The sequence below is a fragment of the Bubalus bubalis genome, chromosome 1 (assembly GCF_019923935.1).
Source record: "Bubalus bubalis isolate 160015118507 breed Murrah chromosome 1, NDDB_SH_1, whole genome shotgun sequence".
In the NCBI taxonomy this organism is placed as follows: Eukaryota; Metazoa; Chordata; class Mammalia; order Artiodactyla; family Bovidae; genus Bubalus; species Bubalus bubalis.
In genome coordinates this window covers 20,679,889-20,696,557 of record NC_059157.1, presented here as the reverse complement: position 1 = coordinate 20,696,557, position 16,669 = coordinate 20,679,889, and the positions used below count along the sequence as shown (strand labels likewise).

The 16,669-nt window shown below is 44.4% G+C and overlaps 1 protein-coding gene and 1 long non-coding RNA gene across 9 annotated transcripts in view; one reads left to right on the top strand and one right to left on the bottom strand.

Annotated features, from left to right (window-relative positions):
- The window catches only part of LOC123332179, a 91,441-nt gene that overhangs the window by 64,560 nt on the left and 10,212 nt on the right, over positions 1–16,669 (top strand). The gene's annotated exons all lie outside the window — the stretch shown is intronic.
- MFHAS1 (multifunctional ROCO family signaling regulator 1) overlaps positions 5,271–16,669 on the bottom strand; it is a 114,926-nt gene continuing 103,527 nt past the window's right edge. For 5 of the 8 annotated variants that reach the window (XM_044937684.2, XM_006060706.4, XM_006060707.4 and 2 more), the window contains one exon: positions 5,271–7,788. In XM_044937684.2, coding sequence (XP_044793619.2) covers positions 7,755–7,788 — 34 coding nt within the window. In that variant the 3' untranslated portion in view covers positions 5,271–7,754. Of the gene's footprint in view, positions 7,789–14,293; positions 14,405–16,669 lie in introns of those variants that run through there. The other 3 variants (XM_006060705.4, XR_006548928.2, XR_006548937.2) reach the window with 2 other exon arrangements.

Below are 16,669 nucleotides of genomic sequence, written 5' to 3'. Positions count from 1 at the left end.
GAAACATGCAGGTTCACTTTCGGCTTCAGCAAAATATCCAGAGACAAAGTGTTATGCCTGTAAGATCTTCCTAAAACATATGCACATTCTCACAAGTTGAATCTCCCCAAATTTGAGTTGTATTTATTTGAACAGTTTGGATTTAAGAATGCAGATCTTAAATTTCAAGTTTAAGAAATACTCATTTTCTAATCATCATTCTTCTATAATCTTTCATTCAAGTTTTCTAGCAGAAATTTTAAAACTAGGGGAAGTATTTTGTGGTGCAGGGAGGTCCTTCTGATGAACACAGGAACTGTGTGATCTTTCCATGAGCAGCGTTAGACCAGACTGGGTCCCTCCGTTACGTTACCCAGAGGCTCACATATACCATCTTCATAATTTTTTCCATCTAGTCACCATTTTTTCTATGTTTGTGTACCACCTGCACTTATCCACTTAATATTTTTCTTTCTCATACATTTGAAGTATTTCTTTCTAAAACCATTCATTAAAAAAAAAATTATTTGCCTGCAGTGGGTCTCAGTTGTGGTACATGGGATCATTTAGTTGTGGCGTGTGGGATCTAGTTACCTGGCCAGGGATTGAACCCAAGCCACCTGCATTGGGAACTCGGAATTTTAGCCACTGGACCACCAATTCAGTTCAGTTGAGTCACTCAGTCGTGTCCGACTCTTTGCGACCACATGAATCGCAGTACGCAAGGCCTCCCTGTCCATCACCAACTCCTGGAGTTCACTCAGATTCATGTTCATTGAGTCGGTGATGCCATCCAGCCATCTCATCCTCTGTCATCCCCTTCTCCTCCTGCCCCCAATCCCTCCCAGCATCAGGGTCTTTTCCAGTGAGTCAACTCTTCACATGAGGTGGCCAAAGTATTGGAGTTTCGGCCTCAGCATAAGTCCTTCCAATGAACACCCAGGACTGGTCTCCTTTAGGATAGACTGGTTGGATCTCCTTGTAGTCCAAGGGACTCGCAAGAGTCTTCTCCAACACCATAGTTCAAAAGCATCAATTCTTTGGACCACCAGAGAAGTCCCTAAATACATTCATTTGTAAAGCAACTGTTTTATCACTAGTGGGAATAATCAATTAGTAAATATGATGAAGACATAACTGTTAAAAATTCTAGTTAGATACTGTCAAGGACTCAGAGCTTAAGACTAGCTTTCCCAGTAAAAAAGAACTCTGTGTGTTACTCGAATAGGATGAGCTATGTTTGATGTCCATACTAAGAGTTGTCCCAAGTCCTTTACACACAGGATCTCGTAGGATATTCATCACAACTGTGTGAGGTAGATGGTTTGCCCCATTTCACATGGGGACACTGAGGCGCAGGAAAGTAGCTGGCAGAGCCAGGATTCACACAGCGCAAGTGATCTGGGGGCAGTGCTCTTTGCCTGCTTAGTCCGCTCAGTCATGTCTGACTCTTTGGTGACCCCATGGACTGTAGCCCACTAGGCTCCTCTGTCCGTGGGATTTCCCAGGCAAGAATACTGGAGTGGGTTGCCATTTCCTTCTCCAGGGGATCTTCCTGATTTAGGGAAGTCAGGAAACCAGGTCTCCCATGTCTCCTGTATTGCAAGCAGGTTCTTTACTTGCTGAGCCATCGCGGGTTCTCTTAACCACCCTGCAATCCTGCCTCCAAAGAGAAGTGACTCTCTGTTGGTTGAAGCTACCTCTGCCGAACTGAAAAGTGCCCTGGTCTCTGTAAACATCCTGTACCTTGGAAATGATGGATTTAGAGACTGTCCACAGCCATCCCCCCACCTCCAGCACCTGTGGAAATACCTTCTAATCCACTTTGGACATTCACAATGTACCTTGGCATCTAAATGGTTCTGGATCCTGCAGTGAAAATTTGTTTGTGCTGTGCTTAGTCGCTTAGTTGTGTCCAATTCTTTGTGACCCCATGGACTGTAGCTCACCAGGCTCCTCTGTCCATGGGGATTCTCCAGGCAAGAATACTGCAGTGGGTTGCTGTGCCCTCCTCCAGGGCATCTTCCCAACCCAAGGATAGAACCCAGGTCTCCCGCACTGCAGGTGGATTCTTTTTAAGCTTTATTTAATGCACTTTCTCAAACTTAGAACCTCTTAAAATTAAAATAGAGGAACATGTCTCAGTAACTCAGGAATGCTTCATGGAGCAGTTTAGGAAATAGTGGAGAGTGAAAAGTTGGTTTAAAACTCAAAATTCTGAAAACTAAGATCATGGTATCTGGTCCCATCACTTCATGGCAAATAGATGGAGAAACAGTGTAAACAGTGGCAAACTTTATTTTCTTGGGCTCCAAAATCACTGCAGATGGTGACTGCAGCCATGAAATTAAAAGACACTTGCTCCTTGAAAGAAAAGTTATGACCAACCTAGACAGCATATTAAAAAGCAGAGACATTACTTTGCCAACAAAGGTTCATCTAGTCAAAGCTATGGTTTTTCCAGTAGTCATGTATGGATGTGAGAGTTGGACTATAAAGAAAGCTTAGGACCGAAGAATTGATGCTTTTGAACTGTGGTGTTGGAGAAGACTCTTAAGAGTCCCTTGGACTGCAAGGAGATCCAACCAGTCCATCCTAAAGGAAATCAGACCTGAATATTCATTGGAAGGACTGATGCTGAAGCTGAAACTCCAATACTTTGGCCACCTGATGTGAAGAAGTGACTCCTTGGAAAAGACCCTGATGCTGGGAAAGATTGAAGGTGGGAGATGGTTGGATGGCATCACCGACTCAATGGACATGAGTTTGAGTAAACTCCAGAAGTTGGTGATGGACAGGGAGGCCTGGTGTGCTGCAGTCCATGGGGTTGGAAAGAGTGAGACACGACTGAACAACTGAACTGAACTTAGTCTTGGTGTTTAGAATGAAATTCACTTCATGCTAAATTATTTCTTGTGTTTAAAGATGGAGAGGTTATTTCTTTTTCAAAAAGCTTATTTTTGGCTAAGCTGGGTCTTCACTGTCGCATGCAGGCTTTCTCTGGTTGCAGTGCCTGGGCTTCTTTCTGCAGTTGGCTTCCTTTGTTGCAGAGTGTAGGCTCTAGGGTGTTCAGCTTCAGTACTTGTGGTTCCTGGGCTCTAGAGCACAGCCCCGGTTGCCCTGCAAATCATCCCAGACCAGGGATCAAACCCGTGTCTCCTGCATTGGCAGGTGGATTCTTAACCACTGGAGCCCTTGAATAAGATATTTCTTACTTGAGCTTAAATATTCAAATAGGGTTTCTAATACCCGATGAGTTTTTCGTGTGTTCAAACCCATATTTTAAAGGGTCTCGTGCTTTCTAAACCTCTTCCAATAACTCCACACCCCTCCCTGCTAGGTGCAACCATGCAGGTTCTGCTAGGCTATATTCTTCCTCCTTCTAGGACTGCTGGGTAACAGTCATGGGCAAGGGAAACCCTGAGCATCTGAACCCACCATTTGTGGGACACTGTACATTCAAAGCAAACCAGGAATCTACTTCAAAAAGCTCACAATTAAACAGGAGAAATAGCCTTGGGAGGGAAGGATACATACATGTGATGGATAATGCATTTGTAATCGTCACTGGGGGTGTCTGCTGGTCCATGACCTACTCAGCAAGTGTAAATAACTCCAAACTTATCAGCAAAGAAAAATGAGGCCCAAAGTGTGGTTTATGCTCCTTGTTTCTTTCCAGTTCAGGAGGGTTAGCAGTGGCACTGAATCTGAGGACTTTGCTTTACCTGGACATGGCTGTAAGAGCCAGCCCATCCACGGGGGTCACACCTCATTTCCTTACTCTTTTTTAAAAAAATTTTATTGGACTATGTTAATTTTCAACATTATGTCAATTTCAGGTGTACAGAAAATTGAATCAGTTATACACACACACACATATATATACATACCTCCATTATTTTTCAGGTTTTTCTTTTTTTAACCATATATTACAGAATATTGAGTAGAGTTCCCTGTGCTATACAGTAGGTCCTTACTAGTTATTCTATGTATATTAGTATGTGTATGTTAGCCCCAATCTCCTAATTTATCACTTCCCCCATTTCCCCTTTGGTAACCATAAGTTTGGTTTTGAGATCTGTGAGTAATTTTTAAAAAATTAATTAATCTGGCTTTGTCTGGTCTTAGTTGCCCAGAGCAGGGTCTTTTAGTTGTGGCAGGTGGGATCTAGTTCCCTGACCAAGGATTGAACCCAGGCTCCCTGGCATTTAGATCACAGAGTATTAGCCACTGGCCTACCAGGGAAAGCCCTGTGAGTCTGTTTGTTTTGTAAGTAAGTTCATTTCTATCACTTTTTATTAGATTCCACATATTTGTGATATCATTTGTCTTTCTCTGACTTACTTAGTAGGATAATCTCTAGGTCCATTCATGTTACAAATGGCATTATTTCATTCCTTTTTATGGCTGAATAATATTCCTTTGTAAATAATACACCACATCGTATCCATTCCTCTGTTGATGGACATTTAGGTTGCTTTCATGTCTTGGCTATTGTGAAGAGAGCTGCTTTGAAGATTGGGGTGCTTCCCTACTCTTAAAAATTCTGATCAGCACTTGGTTTAAGCTTTTCCACTGGCAGAGGGAGATTTGACTTCAGGGCACCCAGTGATACCACTTACCTTCTAAGGAGTCTTACAACAAGGTCCTCCTTTCTCCCCTGTGTCCCCAAAGCCCCAGCGCCTCAGGGCAGGGCTTGTGTGCACTGGGTCCTTCCCTAAAGGTTGTTACGGCATGCATTTCCTTTCTTAACTGTCCTTTAAAAAAAAAACAGGGTGAATAGAAGTCTCTGACCACGTATCCACGGGTCAGCTCCTTCAGGCAGCAAATATAGACCCCTGGGGCAAAGAAAGGCCAGGAAAAGGGAACTTCCACACCTATCATAAGTTTTGGTAGGAACATAGCAGATCACTGAGCAAAGGCTTTAAGAGACAACTGATATTCCAGCCCTGACCCTCCAGCCTGAACACAGATGGGAGAGCATGAAAGAGACTCTTTCCTTTCCTTCCGCAACCAGAGCCCACCACCATCCACCTCCTGTGGCTCAAAGTGACCGAAGACTAAAAACAAAACATAGTGATTTCCTAACTGATAAAACTGAAACAAACAAAGACAGACAGAAATAACTAAACTCTGGAAGTATAACTGCTTCATCATTTCTTTGTATTTTTTATTAAACTTTTTTGAATTTTTTTTTAAAAAAATTCTGCCCGGTTATGGCAATTAAATAGGAAACCACAATTACAACGCACAAACTGTGGCATGAAAAAAGAACACACACTCCATCAGAATTGACACCAAACCCTTTCTATTTTATTCATTCAAAAAGAGTCCAGTGCACAAGTGTCAAATATGAACACTGGTGGTTTTTTTCTTGGAAGGGGGAAAAAACATTTATTCTGGCAGCGCGTTTACAATTCCAGGAAGTGGTTTTGATACCACAAGATGCAGGAATAGAAACCATAACAAACTTGGAGGGCGTCTGTTTGCAAGGCAGGGACGACTTAGTTGGGAAAGATCCCCCTTTGTGCTTAGTGAATCGCCCATCAGTCAGCCTCCCCAGCTGAGTCTTCCCAGGTGTTGAAAGAGAGGATGGAATTTCCTGCATAGATGAAGAAAATTCCGATAGAGCAGTGTGTTTTCTGTATCTCCAACCTTCCTCTCTGCCCCAACGCGAGTTCTCAAGCTTTTCTGGAGCTGCTTTTGGTCACATGACCCTCTATCAGGATGACATTTTTTTTTTTTTGCTAAAATACATGTGACACCAAGCTTTCTTCTTACACTGCTTCTCTAAGGTTAGATGACAGCATACAGCATCACGTGTCCAAAAAGGGCAGTTATTAAGAATGTGGGCATCTATATTCATCATAAGAGCACACACTTTGCAGGGTATGTCACCCAAAGGAACATTTTTTTTTTTTTTCCTTCTGTTAATATGGTCCCCTGGGGAGTTAGCCTGAAGTCACTTTACCAGCCTTTTTTGGTCAAAGTCGGTTAATTTGACAGTTGAAGAACTGTCTCCTGCCAATTGGAAAACTTTTATGCCCAAAAATTCAGTGGTCCGTAAAGCAATTAAATGTTACCATTCAGTTAACACTTACACACACATGCACACACACACAGGAGAACTGTGACAGAAGGATTAACAAGGTGAATCTTGTGATTGTATCAAAAGAAAATTAACTGCAAATTGGAGGTGTCGTATTCAACTATTAAAATGCGGAACTAGTCTGATCCCATTTGATTTTATGATTGTAAGAAATCATGCTTGTTTGGAGGTTCTGGAGTTCATAAAGTTAATTCCCGGGGCACAAAACAATCTACAGAAATTGATTTGTGTATTTTTTTTTTTTTTTTGCAATGCAGCCACTTGCTTCTTTGTTATTTTGTTTTTTTAATATGTGGAGACATTGTATACTGTGGCATTCCAAGAGACAATACTTGATAGAAGTAAACGAATAATACCGCTGACTAGTTTTTCTTGCCTTACCCTGGAAAGAAACAGTTTCACACATTTTTCAATCCACATGCAGAGGAGGCAGATGTAAACAGAGGCGTGCACACTCTTCAAAGAACGCGTTACTATTGCCGTGGATGCTGCTTGGCCCCGACGAGGAGGAGGAGAGAGCAGTTTGGTTGTTGGCTTTTTAGGTTTTACGTCATGGAGATTTTACAACCAGGGTTTTACTAGTTCGTGGCAGTAGACCATCCAATCAGAGGTTCTGTATTTATAAATAACCAACGTAGGCTTGTGCTCTCCAATTAGGCAACTCACTATCTTAGGGTCTGATACTAGCTTTCAGAGAGCTCTGCTAAATTTCACAGACTCTGTTCTAGGGGGCAGTGGGGGGTGGGAACAGGACCTGTTAGCAGAGCTCTTTACATGCTTCGGAACTGACGCCTGACTATCTAAGCTATTGCAAGACTCCACTTTTCCTTGGATATGTGGATCCCTTAATCCCCCTCCCCTGAAGAATCTTAATCACCAGGCCTCCATCGGACTATCACCCAGTGACCAGGGACCTTTACTGAAAAGGTGAGGAGGGGCTATTGCCTGAAATGCATGTTTAAGGTTCTTGATGATTATTGTCAACCTCTATGAACCAACACTTAAGCCATGAGCAAAGAGACAGGTATCTTTTCTTTTTTAAATCTGCGAAGGCTTAAAGAATAAACAACACGTCTGATGCTAAAGTAAGAAATCAGCCCCGTGTTGGCACAGTTCTCATCAGAATATTGCACCCAGTGTCAACTAATGCTAGAAGCTTCAAACTGTATAAATTTAAATGTATTTGTGTATTATAAAAATAAAGATAAACATATACATATTTTACACTAGTTATGGAACAGCAATGAATGGTCAGTCGATCCCTCTTTCACATTTACAGAACTGAAATCTGAGTGCTCTGAATACTGCCACCTGTACTGGAATTATGGCTTATATGTGCACGGAAAAAAAAAAAAAAATCCCTGAGAAGCCATTCGACTTTATTATTTTTTCTTTTCTTCAAGTAGCGCTCTCCTTGGAGGATCACAGTTCTGAGGTTCAGGTTGTCAAACATTTGCTCCATAGTCTCTCCCGTCCTTTTCCCCCCCTGCACCCTCCCCGCCTCATCTACAGGCTAGGTGTGCTCCCTCGCATGAAAACACCCTGAACACACATGCACGCGAATTCACAGAACACGCCTGGGAGTGTGAGGGTTTGCCGGGTACAGAAGATGGTCCAGGTGCGTTCTGATGCTATTTTCTCCATGGAAATCCCACAGCCGTAGAAGTCACTGGTTTCTGTGCTTTTCCCCAGCGTTCTTCCTATGTGGATAGATGAGAAGAAAGCACAGAAATGAACCAGGGAAACAGGAAATGGCATTCTCAATCATGAGAACAGCAAGCGATAATTTTTTTTCTGCCACAGATTTTCATGTCTACTTCTAGAGCTCCATGTAAAATAGTAAATGCAGACAACTAATGTTCCTACAAAGGAAAGAGGCTTTTTCACTAGAAACCTAGTCAAACATTTCTGTTCATGACATTAAATTCAGACATAAAGCAAGAACTAGATGAATTAGCCATAACTACAAGAAATGCTGGGCTGGAAAAATCACAAGCTGGAATCAAGATTGCCAGGAGAAATATCAATAACCTCAGATATGCAGATGACACCACCCTTATGGCAAAAAGTAAAGAGGAACTAAAAAGCCAGCTTAAAGCTCAACATGCAGAAAACTAAGATCATGGCATCTGGTCCCATCACTTCATGGCAGATAGATAGGGAAACAGTGGAAACAGTGTCAGACTTTATTTTGGGGGGCTCCAAAATCACTGCAGATGGTGATTGCAGCCATGAAATTAAAAGATGCTTACTCCTTGGAAGGAAAGTTATGACCAACCTAGATAGCGTGTTCAAAAGCAGAGACATTACTTTGCCAACAAAGGTCCGTCTAGTCAAGGCTACGGTTTTTCCAGTGGTCATGTTATGGATGTGAGAGTTGGACTGTGAAGAAAGCTGAGTGCCGAAGAATTGATGCTTTTGAACTGTGGTGTTGGAGAAGACTCTTGAGAGTCCCTTGGACTGCAAGGAGATCCAACCAGTCCATCCTAAAGGAGATCAGTCCTGGGTATTCATTGGAAGGAATGATGCTAAAGCTGAAACTCCAGTACTTTGGCCACCCCATACGAAGAGTTGACTCATTGGAAAAGACTGATGCTGGGAGGGATTGGGGGCAGGAGGAGAAGGGGATGACAGAGGATGAGATGGCTGGATGAGACCACCGACCCGATGGACATGAGTTTGAGTGAACTCCGGGAGTTGGTGATGGACAGGGAGGCCTGATGTGCTGTGATTCATGGGGTCACAAAGAGTCAGACACAACTGAGCAATTGAACTGAACTGAACCTATCCACTGTAATTTCACAGCTTAACTAAGAACCCTGAACTCCAAACACAGCACTGTTCCCTTTCAAGAAGCACACACAGACACACTAAATAATTCCCTACAAGTAGGAATATATACTAAAACGTGAGAATGAGTGTCAAGATTCAAAGCATGATTTTACTTAAAGACTGTCAAACTAAAAGCTGGAGTTAGATGAACAGAAAATGAAGAAGCTGCTGCATCACCAGCTAATTAAAGTTTAAAGTTTAGTCACTCAGTCATGTCCAACTCTTTGCAACCCCATGAACTGTAGCCTACCAGGCTCCTACACCCATGGGATTTTCCAGGCAAGAATACTGGAGTGTGTTGCCATTTCCTTTTCCAGAGGATCTTCCTGACCCAGGGATCGAACCCGGGTCTCCCATACTGTAGGCAGATGCTTTACCGTCTTTAAACAAAGTGGCGTTCAATTCAGGTAACATGGTTAGATGAAAACGCATGAGATGCGCCCATCCCTTATTTTAGCTTTCCTGTAATGACGCATGACGTGATGTCTTTAGAACTGCTTGGCAACATTTAATAAAATAGATCCGCTTCCGCTACCCTCCACCCTGCATCTCTTTTTCAAAACTATTTATTTATTTGACTGCATTCAGTCTTAGTGGCAGCAGGTGAGATCTTTGGTCTTTGTTGCAGCATGCAAGATCTTTAGCTATGGCATGTGGGATCTAGTTCCCTGACCAGGGATCAAACTTGAGCCCCCTGCATTGGGAACGTGGAGGCTTAGCCATTGGACCACCAGGGAAGTTGCTGGCATCCCTCTCTTAATACTGCCTGACTTTCTGGAAACTGATAATTTAGTATCTACGTAACACACAGGAATCGGCTGGGAGCATAGGTCAATAATGTCACCCAAAATAGGCAACTTCTAGTCACTAAGTGGAGAAGACAATGGCACCCCACTCCAGTACTCTTGCCTGGAAAATCCCATGGATGGAGGAGCCTGGTGGGCTGCAGTCCATGGGGTCGCGAAGAGTCGGACACGACTGAGCGACTTCACTTTCACTTTTCACTTTCATGCATTGGAGAAGGAAATGGCAACCCACTCCAGTGTTCTTGCCTGGAGAATCCCAGGGACGGGGGAGCCTGGTGGGCTGCCGTCTGTGGGGTCACACAGAGTCGGACACGACTGAAGCGACTTAGCAGCAGCAGCAGTCACTAAGTACTTACTACACGCCAGGAGTGGCCGCCTTCACCATAGTGCATTATTTGATTAATCCTTAACTCTTAAAGCTCTAGCAGGTAGGCTCTGCCTTCACCAAAAAGGAAGCTAAGTTTCCAAGAGGTTAGATAACTTCCCCAGGGGCACACACCAGTGAACAGCAGGGCCAGGCCTTTAAAGAGGGTTATTTGACTCCGAGGTATGCTTGACAGCAAAAAGCAAGGCTGGAGCATGTGGGGCCCTCCGGGTAGTATCATGTTTCTTTGGCCCTGAGCCATGGGGACTTTCAGAAGGCCTGTTAATATAGTCAGCTTCTCAGCACAGAAGGTTTTGAAAACTGCCTCAAAATCAAGTAACCATACATCGAAGTGTAAAGAGGACGGCAGGGGGAAAACACCACTCCAGCCAAGCAGTTAACTCTGGTGCAGCGCGTTCTGGCTTCACGTGGGGGAGGTGCTACATCTTGTTTTTCTCACCGAATCCAACAAATCTGGAGAAACACAGACAGTTGTGTCTGGCCTCCTGCTCCCCTGAGCCACACGTAAGACTGAGAAACACAAGGATACGTAATCAAGGGCAGCAAGAGGGAATATTCCAGTGTTCAAGGGAGAAAAAGGAAACCCGGCCTGACCATTTTTCCACATGGATATCATTTTTCTTGTTTGGGTGCTGAGGGAGAGAGAAGAGCTGTCAATCACTAACCGGCCTCCCCACCCCGCCACCTCTCTTTGCTCTTCCATCTCAAACTCGATCTCATCCGACAAGATCCACCTCAAATGCTACCTCCTGGGGTTCTTCCCAATTCTCCGGCAGGGTTCTTTCTTCTCTGTGTCCACAGACAGGGCTTAGTCGATGCACCTGTCATGGCAGGTATCATATTTTAACTGGAATTAGACACAGGTTTCTCCAGTTGTATCTTTGGTTCCCGTTCTCCCCAAGGAGGCTATTATATCCCTGATTTGATTCTTAGAGTCTCTGTTATTTTTGTACTGTCAACACGTGGCACAGTGCTTGTTATTGTTCAACTGATAAGTCACGTCTCTTTGCGACCCCATGGACTGCAGCACACCAGTCCTTCACTATATCTTCACTGTAGTCCTTCACTATCTCCCAGAGTTTGCTCAAATTCATCTCCATTGAGTCAGTGATGCTATCTAACTATCTCATCCTCTGCCACCCTCTTCTCCTCCTGCCCTCAGTCTTTGCCAGCATCAGGGTATTTTCCCAATGAGTTGGCTCTTTGCATCAGGTGGTCCAAGTATTGGAGCTTCAGCATCAGTCCTTCCAATGAACATTCAAAGCTGATTTCCTTTAGGATTGACTGGTTGGAGCTCCTTGTGGTCCCAAGGGACTCTCAACAGGCTTCTCCAACACCATAGTTTAAAAGCATCAATTCTTCCAGCTTCCTTTATAGTCCAACTCTCACATCCATATGTGACCACTGGAAAAACCACAGCTTTGATGATAACAGACCTTTGTTGGCAAAGTGACGTTTCTGCTTTTTAATACGCTGTCTAGGTTTGTCATAGCTTTCCTTCCAGGGAGCAAACATCTCTTAATTTCATGGCTGCAGTCACTGTCCTCAGTGATTTTGGAGCCCAAGAAAATAAAGTCTGTCACTGTTTCCATATTTTCCCCTTCTATTTGCCATGAAGTGATGGGACCAGATGCCATGATCTTAGTTTTGTTTTTTTTTAATGTTGAGTTCTAAGTCAATTTTTTCATTGTCCCCTTTCACCCTCATCAAGAAGCTCTTTAGTTCCTCTTCACTTTCTGCCATTAGGCACAGTGGCCTCGTGGAGGGCAAATTCTCAACAAAGATTTGCTGAGTGAAGGAGGAATAGGATGTCATGAGAAAGTCTCAGGCAAAAGACAGCCATACTATAAGAGGGGGAGATGAGAAGGAAAGAGGGGCTGAGCACAGTCAGAAGGACTGATGTTGGTTTCTCAGGGGAGGGGACACGTGGCCTGGGTCACAGGGATGTCATCAGGTAGGAGAGAAGGGGTGGCAGCTGGCCGTGGACTGAGAGCAGGCCGGAGGCCAGGTGTGGCTGACCCTTCGCAGTAAGGGAGTATCACGTGTCAGAAGCCGGGCTGGGGTCGGCTTGGGAAGCCTTGTGGGTCTTGTCCAGGATTTTGAACTTGAACCATAATCACCAGGAAGCTTTCAAGGCTTTGCAATAGGGAGCAAGGTGATGGGGGTCTGCTGTTGAAAGATCGTATTGGTTTCGAGGACAAAGAGACCAGCAAGGGGGAAGCAGGTTGAGATACCCACAGGGATCTTGACAGAGACAGGACGACTACAAAGCATGGGCCGAGGATAGAGCTCACCGGCCAGCTTCACTCATTCAAGACACGCTGATGGGGGAAACTTCTGCACATAAAAGCGGGGAGCTGAATAGATGGAAACAATTCCTTAAAAAAAATAAGATGCACTGACAAAGTGGGGCAAGAGGTCTCAGGGGACGGCCGAGTATGGGGAGAGGGGGAGAAGAGTGAACAGACCCCTCCAACCCCCAGCCTGGCAGCGGGTGCAGGGCGAGGCCATCCCTGGAGACGCGAGGCACAGGCCCTGAAGGGCTCTGGTGCGGAGGACACAGTGCACACCTACGGAGACCCTGGCACATCCAGGGGAGCTGCCACATAGCCCACAGATCCCACAGGAGAAAGGAGAGGTCAGCGTGGGAGGCTTGACCCCAAATCCTCCCAGGTCACAGAACCTGCCCTTCCTGGGGTGTGACAGCGCACTCAGGGTATTTAGGAGCTTAGGCTGAAGTGATGCCATACCATGTTGTATTAAGCAGCTCTTTTCTGTTCTCTGACGCTTTGCTCACCCTGGAGGGGCGGCCCCTCCCAGCATCAGCCAATTAGTTCCCAGAGACAGTCAACCACTCAGATGCAAGCGTGCGCTTCTCAACTCCACACCAGGGAATCCAGAATCCACACCCCTGACCACGCCCTTTATCGCGAGCCACACTCTGGGCCACTATCCACCTGCCCTAATCACTCCAGGGCCAGGCTCCACATGACTTGGGCTGTCTTTATGCCCCAGAGCCCAAGGGAACTGGCCAACCCTACAATTGCCCCCTGCCCTGCCTGCACCTTTCTGCAGAAACCACAACAGGGGCTCCTCGCACAGCTCCTCCCTCACCCTTGGCTTCCTGACCCTCCAGGTGCTTCTCCCTGTATCCCTGGGTCCTCCATACCCCACCTGCCCCCTGCTCTAAGGAACTGTCATAAACTGTCTTCCGCCCAGCAGTCCTTTCCTGATGGGTTGGCCTCACTATATCTCCACTTTTCCATCCCCACAATGTCAATTGTCCAGACATTGAGAATACGAAAGGAAGGATCCCACCTGTCTCTTCATCCCAGGAACGCACGGTTAGGACACTGACGTTACTAACTAGCTGTAGGCGGCCTCACAGAACCATGTGTACTTCACCTTGACCCCTTCACAGTGGGCAGGAAGGCGAGCCCGCTTTCTCTTCCACACACTCAGCACACACGCTCACCTGCTGTGCACAGTCACCTCATTAATACACTAGACGGTCCTAGGTAAGTGAGTGGATTTTACTCAAGCATCTATATTTGGATTTTTAGTTTTTTTTAATTATTCCCTTTATAGGTCATCCACAGTATGCATACTAATATTTCTAGTAGAAATAACAGCTGAATTTATTGAATGACACTCAGTGTAAGGAATAATGCTAAATGTCTCCCCTGCAAAGGTCTCTCTAAATGCAGCGAATGACCCCACGGGATGGTGCCACTGTGCCCTGCACCCGTCATAGCCCCAACGAATCACAGGATTCAAACTTGGAGGCATAACTCCAGAATCCATCAAACAGGCTTGGAAAAATAAATACCAACACTGCTTTTAAAAAACCTATTTGCTGTGTTAATCAGCTTGAGCTTTTCCTGATGTTATGTTCCTGCATTACATGAGTTTTTTAAAAAATGACTTTTTTTTTCCAAAAAGGATCTAAGGTTACTGATATATGCATTATAGTAAATCAGGCAAAAGAATCGAGCAGTTTTCTTATTCTTAAATCCCCAACACATCTTGATTCTGGATAAAAGATTTGTAATCTTAAAGTGTCCGGCTCTTTGGAATCTCTTCATCCCAAACCCATCCTCCCGCCGTTTCCCCCTAAACTCTCCAAGTCCTTAGGAAGCCCTTATCTATTTAAGAAACCCTCTCTGCTTCCCAGAGACTTACCCTTAAAAATTGGTGCTCCTAAAGTCACAGATTGGGTACAGTAAAAATGATGGCATAAGGGAAAGAAGCACTATCTTTTCCACTTAATTGTCCAAGAAAGTATGGAGATACCTGAGCAGAGAGGGAACAAATTCCAGTATCAATGTGGCTGATGGGAGACTAAATAATCAGAGAAACACTGTTCCTCCCAGCCAGTGACAGCAACAAGGCAGGGAGCTGTCTTACTCCTTACAGAGAACAAAACAAATCAATGCAAAGCAGTGTGACATGCCCCACAGGCAACTTCCACATTTCAGCCTCTTTTCCTTGTGAAATATCATCCCATCCCCACCCTGAGATCAGTGAAAAATTCTCCATTGTGATTAAGTCAAATTCATCCATTCCTTAAAAAAAAAAAGTTTTTAATCAAGTCCATACTAACTGATCTGAGTGCATTTAAACATATTTTGCCCATCTAGTAAGATAAAGACCACAGAATCTTCTTCATCCTACTTTTTACAAAAGCTTATTTGAATTGGTCTTAAATATCCTTGTCTTAACAATATAACTGCCAAAATTCCTATGCAAAGTAATCATTCTACATTGGAGAATACTTGCAAGCAGTAAGTAGCTGGAATCTGACTCAGATTGGAATGCTCCAGTATACACGTAATAATCCAAGTTTGAAATGCAGTCTGAGTCTTGTCTTTTATTATCAGGAGACCGCATGGAAGAATGTAAGTTGCACTCCAGTTTTTTTTTTTTTTTAATTATTAGTTTTTATTTTATACAATATTGTGTTAGTTTCAGGTATACAGCAAAGTGATTCAGTTTTACATATACATATATTGATTCTTTTCCCATTTAGGTTATTACAGAATACTAAGTAGAGTTCCCTGTGCTCTATATAGTAGGTCCTTGTTGGTTATCTGTTTTAAATATAATAGGATGTATATGTCAATCCCAAGCTCCCAATTTATTTGTATCCTGCAACTTCACTGAATTCATTGATGAGCTCTAGTAGTTTTCTGGTAGCATCTTTAGGATCTTCTGTGTAATATCATGTTATCTGCAAATAGTGACAGTTTTATTTCTTCTTCTCCTAGTTGGATTCATTTAATTTCTTCTCTGATTGCCATGGCTAGGACTTCCAAAACTATGTTGAATAATAGTGGCTTGTCTTATTCCTAATCTTAGAGGAAACGCTTTCAGTTTTTTGGTACCACTGGGTGGCATTGTGAATGGCTGCTGCAAAAACCTTCCTGTTCCATTCTATGTCTGAGTCCTGTGCCTCAAAAACTAACCATGCCTCTTCAAATAAGGAAAACCCCCTTGTTCTTCAATTACTTCTTCTTCCTCTTGACTCGATTCAGCCCTTCTCTGGACCTCCGACTCCATCAGGTCTTCATTACTGAGTTCTTCGTGTTGCACAGCAAGAAGTTCAATGAAGTCATCCTCTTACAGATCTAGCTTGAAATAAAGATGCTGTACTACCGCACTCTGTACAGTGATTGTTAGTTGCTCAGTCGTGTCCGACTCCGCGACCCCACAGACTGTAGCCCGCCAGGCTCCTCTGTCCATGGGATTTCCTGGGCAAGAATACTGGAGTAAGTAGCCATTCCCTTCTCCAGGGAATCTTCATGACCCAGGAATTGAACCCACATCTCCTACATTGCAGGCAGATTCTTTACCACTGAGCCAATGGGGAAGCCTTGCTCTTGGTTAAACATTTCTTGTATCTTCTCTATCTGTTCCTCCATTCTTTTTCTGAGATCTTGGATCATCTTTACTATCATTACTCTGAATTAATTTTCAGGTAGCTTGCCTATATCTACTTCACCTTAGTTGTTCCGGGGTTTTCTCTTGTTCCTTCATCTGGGACTTGTATCTCTGCTATTTTGTCTAACTTTCTGTCACTGTGGTTTCTGTTCTGCAGGATTGTAGTTCTTGCTTCTGCTGTGTGCTTCATGGTGGATGAAGTTGGTCTAAGGGGAGAGGTGGGCAGCTGTGGGCTCAGGAAGACATTAAGCAGCCTGTCTGCAGATGGGTGGGGCTGTGTTTCCATCTCTTTGGTTTTTTGTCCTGAGTCATCCCAGCCCTTGAACCTGTAGGCTGTTGCGTGGGGCCAGGTCTTGGTGAAAAAATGGCAGCCTCCAGGAGGGCTCATGCCAATGAGTACTCCCCAGAACTACTGCTGAGAGTATCTTTGTCCCCACAGTGAGCCAGTTCCCCAGCCCTACCCCCCCGACCACCTTCACAGGAAACCCTCCGATAGCAGCAGGCAGGTCTGGCCCCAGCTCTTGTGAGGTCACTGCATTTTACCCTGGGTCCTGGGGCACACGAGGTCTTGTGTTTTCCCTCCAAGAATGGAGTTTCTGTTTGCCCCAGTCCTGTGCA